The sequence below is a fragment of the Halyomorpha halys genome, unplaced genomic scaffold (genome assembly GCF_000696795.3).
Source record: "Halyomorpha halys isolate HHAL.00 unplaced genomic scaffold, Hhal_1.1 Scaffold45.1, whole genome shotgun sequence".
Taxonomy (NCBI): domain Eukaryota; kingdom Metazoa; phylum Arthropoda; class Insecta; order Hemiptera; family Pentatomidae; genus Halyomorpha; species Halyomorpha halys.
This window is the reverse complement of record NW_027113993.1, coordinates 1,257,804-1,264,008: the sequence shown is the minus strand read 5'-3', so window position 1 is coordinate 1,264,008 and position 6,205 is coordinate 1,257,804. Positions and strand designations below refer to the sequence as shown.

The 6,205-nt window shown below is 38.9% G+C and overlaps 1 protein-coding gene across 1 annotated transcript in view; it reads left to right on the top strand.

Moving 5' to 3' along the window:
* Positions 1-266: 266 nt before the first annotated feature.
* The window catches only part of LOC106688883 (caldesmon), a gene marked incomplete in the record, with an annotated part of 7,459 nt that continues 1,520 nt past the window's right edge, over positions 267-6,205 (top strand). Inside the window, 3 exon segments of the mRNA XM_024363958.2 lie at positions 267-303; positions 2,349-2,580; positions 5,388-6,205. Of these exon segments, the coding sequence (XP_024219726.2) occupies positions 267-303; positions 2,349-2,580; positions 5,388-6,205 (1,087 nt within the window).

Genomic DNA, 6,205 nt, shown 5'->3' with positions numbered 1-6,205 from the left:
CTGTTTCCCCCGACGCGTTCCTTTTCCGAACCGCCCATAAGAGGCTATTGTACGGAGAAGTACTATCGACAAATACCCTGTTTCTTTGAATTTTTGATTTCTTTCCTAATGTGATGACAGAGTGCTTGTGGATACCTTCGTTCCTTGAAATTTTTAACCTGATCTTGTTTCATTGAAATCTCATGTACCGTCGGACCAGCCGTTCCCAGTACATCACCCTCTTTAAAGAAAATATCTGCGTATTCCTCCAATTCCTCACCTTAGTAATGGCACCAACTCGCACCATTGCTCCCCTTAGCAGCGGTAAGTCCTAATCTCTATTCTCACCCTCTATTTACCCTCTTGATTATGATCCTTGCTTCGATTTTCCCTTGTAGGCCACCCTCTATAATTACGTGATATTCCCGGGATATTGTTCCTCCTCGCGTTCTCTTAATTTTTCACCTTGAATACCCCATTCGCTCAAATCTATCTCCGCTTCCCTTTCTACTTTACATGGCCCACACAGAGTGATTAGTAAGTATTGACATACCTGGATTCGCGTTTGGAGAGTTCTTTCTCAGCTGATCACCTCACCTCCTTTAGCTTCAGAGCCGGACGCCTCTGAAGCCTCCGAAGTTTCGCTTGAGGTCATGTGTTATATATCCCTTTCTACTTCGGTGTACTCTCTGCGCATTTACCTCTATTGGTTCTCTTGGACTAAACTCTTTCCCTCGATAGAGGTACAGACACTGATTCGCTATATACCTCTCATTCCCGCACTCGAAGCACTTAGTGCTGGGACATTAAGAAACTAGGTATCCCTATCCCCGCTTATCTTCTCGCCTATCTCCATTTCTGGGCTTCGTCTGGTTCCATATTCTCTCTTTTGACATACCTCGTTCTCTTCCACCTTCCCGTTGTTCTTCTTTTCCTTCTAACTGCTCTTTTCTCTTCTAAGGTATCCCCATGGTCCTGGGGCGTGTATATCACACTCTCTTCTAATTTCCTTCGTCGACCTCCATACTTCAATCCTGCTCTCTAGCACCAGCATCTATTATTTCCTGAGCACACTCAGCGAAAGTACGGCCACGCGGAAAGCCTTCCTTCTTGCTTGTTTTCTTGACAATGTCTGCGCTGTGGGCCTCCCTCATCTTCTCGGTTATGAGGCTAATTGGTAAAATAAAATAAAATAAAAATTGGCCAAGTAGTAAAGCTGAATACTGTCCATTGCTTTGTATTAGTTTCTTCTTCTCTCGGAACATATAAAATATATCTTCTTCCGGAATCCACCTTCCTCTGTCATATGCTTTCTTCAGCTTTTCAACCATGCGGTATCTTCATCGGCCTGGATCTGATTCAGGATGCTGCGTTTAATACGGCATACCAGAGCGGCCTTCAGAGAAATACAATCATTTCTTCCAAAAATTAATCGGTCTCCATTCGTTGCATGTTCGGTCTTCGCCTTTGAGGAAGTAATTGAGTTCCCCTATCCCTTGACTATGAACCGCAGGGTTAGTTTCGTGGAATATTTAAGCCCGGTGCTCTTACAATAGGTTGTTGTTGGTCATTAGTTATGCTGACTTGAAATAAAAAGAATCCTAGTAAAAAAAAAGAAAAGAGAACGATAAAATAGAAAAAAAAAACAGTAAAAAAAATCTCGAACTAATTCGAAAATCGAAAGAACTGAGCCGGGTTTCGGCACTCATATTTAAAAAAAAGGGCAGAGAAATGAACTCACACGATTGCTGGAATAATACTGCTTTATTGTTCTTCTCAATTCTCCTTATATACAATTTCTAGGTTTGTTTATAGTAGAAGTTAGGATTAAAACCAATAGTATGACTTATCATACGTTAACTTATGTATAATCATATTAACTTATATATAAAACTTAAGTATCAGTGAAAGCAAAATGTTATAAAAAGAGAAGAAGGAATAAGATCTGACTCGCTAGAACTGCTGTAAAATACTGTCTCAGCCACTTTTCATTGGATACGCTGATGGAGGTCTTGCCAACGCACTGGAAAATATGTGATCCATCTTGCATATTGCTCAATAGGATAAAATGTTATTTTAATATAATTATAAGGAATTTGAGTCTCTTGAGACAAAAGGTAAGGATTGAGACCTGAATGTAGCCAAATTATTTTGGTATAACGGTTATACGATTTTCGGTCGTCAGTAAGAACCAGTTCTTTGCCAAATGATTCTGGAGTGACGTGAATTAGGTTTATCAGGTTTTGGGGTAAAGGGTCTATATTCCGGTGTTTCAGAGTATGTTTAGGTGTGGATGCAGTCTAAGCTGCTTGCTGGATAAGAGTGGTGAAAGAATAGACACTATCATCAATGTCTTGGTGTATTTTTAGAGATACTTTTTGGTCTATGTGATCAGAGAGGATTTGAAGCAAAAGGTTCAAATCTACTGGATAGGAGGGGAAATAAAGAAACTGTGAGTAGGGGAAATAAGTGCCACCAGCAGTTATTGACTGCGAGAAGTTGTGGCTCTGGAACCATATTACTCAAAAGATATTCGGCATTTAGTTCAGTACCTCAGTTCTATTTAGGGATGAGAATAGAACTAAATAGAGCATTGGATTGGTCAGTGTTATACGTAAATAGTGTTACTTCCAGTATTGTTTTTGCTACGTCCTTAGTACTGTAAATTTCTAAAAAATCACATTCAGAGTAATTAAGACTTTTCTCTAAGATAACAAAGTATAGTTTAAACATAAAAGAAGAACTTAGCAACAAGGTTCTATGTCTACAACGTCTAATAAGACTTGAATAAATTAAGAATAAAACACCGTTGACGGTAATAAAACAATAATTTAATCAAACACAAATTAATAAATAATAAAATAAAATAAAAATAATTAAAACAAATTATAACAAACAAGAAACCCCAAAATAGCTAAACTTAAATAAATTAAAAAAAAAAATAATGTGATTTATTATGTAAAATATGAATGTTTTAGTTTTAGATATAAGTATAAACAAACTGACAAAGAGCACGAAAAAGAAAATCTGAGGGACCAATTTATTTCAACAATTTCATTCGATTCATATTGATGTGACCACCATGTGAAAAAATAAGGCTAATGTGTTCATATGTGTGGGTGTATATAACTTATCGCCAATAGCAAAACTAAAAAAAAAATAAAAGGAATAATGACACGCTTGGACTGGTGAAAAGGACTGGCATTGTAGTGTTCGGTATATCTATCTATATTTATATATATAAGATATGTTGAGCCAAGAGAGAATGGTACAAGAAATGAGATGCTCGAGATCACTTCATGAACTAATTTATTTAACTCCTTAATCCAATATATATACATTCTGCCATTGTTGAAAGGGGAAGTTTCGTATTAAGATCAATAATACCTGTACGGTGAATATACTTTTTGTGCGTTCGGTTTGACCCCCTGCCTGAAAATGGTATGTCTAAGGAAACTGACCTCCTCTTGCCCTAACGATGATTTCTCCTGGGAGTGTTTTTGATGATGAGTTTGGGAGTCCAAATTGTTGAACCTTCTCAAATACAGTCCTCAGATGTGTCTCATAATCTTTCTCCGGTTTACTGAAAATCAGATCGTCCATTGCAAACGTGAGGAAACCAAGTGTACAGGCACTTGGCACATAATTACCCCAATACCCCTGTGGAACTCGTCCATTAGTCTCTGGAGGATGATGGTGGCGTTCTTCAGCCCAAATGGCATCCGCGTGAATTCGTAGTGGCCCCGTTCGAAAGTAAATGCCGTTTTAGCCTAGTCCTTTGGGTACATTTTGATTTAGTGATATCCGGTTTTAAGTCTAACGTACTAAATATCGTAGCTCCTCCCAGTCTGTTCAGAATATCTTCCAGCCATAGAATAGGATACCGTTCGTTGACCGTATTCTCATTTAATTTAATGAGCACTCTGTACCCGGCACTGTTTTCATTTCAACCGCCCACAGCGGACTATTGCAGGGTGATGTGCTATTTACAATGATACTCTTTCTTTTTAAATCCTCGAACTCTTTCCCGATTTGCTCGCGCAGTGCCTGCGGATATCGGCGCTCTTTTGCGTTGGTTACTTTCCCTTGTTTTAATTGTATTTCATGCACCGTCTCCCCCTTTGCACCTAACCCCCCTCCCTCCTAAAAAAAAAATATCCGCGTATTCCCGTATGATATGATGTTTCCAGCCCAATTCACGGCTAATTGAAGCCCAACCTTACGCCCCCTTCTTTTCCTAACCTCTGACTCTAGAATGTTTTCCTTCCTATTTTAATATTTCACCTTTCTGCGCGATTTTTGACCCCCGCGCCCACTTTCCCTAATAAGTCACACCCTATTTCCTTATACTCCCGAGGCAATTTCCTGACCACATGCACCAGAAACATATCTCCTTTTACTCCCGTTACTCAACCTCATCTTTGTCTCACTCTCCACACTACAGGGATCAACGAGGTTGAATTATCTACAACTACATGTCAGCACCTGGGGTGTCTTCTCTTCCTAACACATTCTCTCCAACGCCTCCCTACCGTAGATGGTGTTTGAGCTGCTGGTGTCAATAAGGCATTGCACTCCTATGCTGATGATAGGCAGACCACCCACTCTCCCCTGATGTTGCAACTCACCAACGTGCGATCGCCTCTCCGCTGATACGCACCTCAGATTTCATTATGACGTCTTTTACCATCACCCTCACGCCTCCCTAATCGTTTTCCGTCTTTACGTCTATCCGGTCTCTTTAACGTCAATCCTCCTCTACTCTTCTCTCGCACTGGTGTCCATCGTTTCGTGCCTAAAATCCATGAAATTTCGATCCCTGGACAATCCTTCTGTTTTTTCTGTTTCTCTGGTTAGTTGTACGTATTGTTAAGAGAAATCCCATGATGATGACCTTTTCCGTGATTTGATTGAAACGAATGAGAATAACTCCCGCGAAATGTCCGTTACTCTTCCCAGACCTCTTTCTCTAAATCTCTGAATTAATCTTAACGCGGTCCCCTTATGAAATGATTTAGCTCATCCATCTCACCAGTGAATTTGTATTTGTGTCTGTAGTGATATTGAATTGCCGAGTGAAGTTCGGGAACGCAAGTACCGTTTTTTTTAAAAAAAGCTTTGTTTTATTGCGAACTGCTTGTTTGGTCACTATATGTTTTCAAGATAATGCCGGAGAGGTAAGAGGAATCACAGTCCCAAATTCTTTGGGTTAGAGATGAGAGAGGAAGCTTCTTAATATTGTTTTTTCGTTTATCATTCTTTTCTGTAGGTCCAGTAAGGCATAAGAAATATTTATTTGCACTTCATATTTCTTTTCTCATAAATATTTTTGGATCCATATGGAATATTACAAGAATCATGTCAAGTGGGACTTGTTTAATAACTATAAATCTTGTTTGTTTTTTCAGGGAAGCAGACAAGTTCATTGTTAAACAAAGCAGTTCAGAGCATCAAACAAAATCAAAATGTTTGAAAGGAATAAATAAAAATGCAAAATCATTTTGGTTGAAGGAATTCGAGAGATTACTTACTGCTAAAATAACTGATTACATTGTTTCCATGATGTGTGCACGACGTTCAGAACGAACAGAAAAAATAGCGGAATCCTTGCTTTCCCATATTTGTGATGTTACGGGTGAAACTTGTAATTTAGATGATCCGCAGAACGATATGCAGAGATTACAAGTGTTTTTGGCACAGTTATTTGCAGCTTGGTTAGATAATTTACTAGGGAATGCGGATAAAGTAATATGTGAAGCACTCAGGAAGGAACGAAAAGAAGTCCATAAAAAGAAAGAAGAACCAGGAAGTGTGTCATCTTTAAAACTCTCTGGACCGACTCCGTTAGAAATAAAAGCCCAGAAAAAAAAAGAGCTTGAAGAACAGAAGCAGAAAGAAAAAGAACTAGAGGCAAAAAAGAAGAAAGAAGAACATCAAAAAGAAATTGAAAACCAAAGGCTTAAAGAGGAAGAGGAACGCCAACAAAAACTCGAACAAGAAAAGAAGGAGAAGGAAGGTAAGAAAGAGGAAGGTGTAACTAAAGAGCCTGAGAAAGAGGAAAAGCAGGAGAAACCGGTCGTCGATGATAAGAAGGAAAAAACCGATGTAGAAGAAAAACCTGTTGTAGAAGAAAAACCTGTTGTAGAAGAAAAACCTGTTGTAGAAGAAAAACCCGCTGCAGAAGAAAAGCCTACTGAAGAAGAAAAATCTGCTCTAGAAGAAAAAC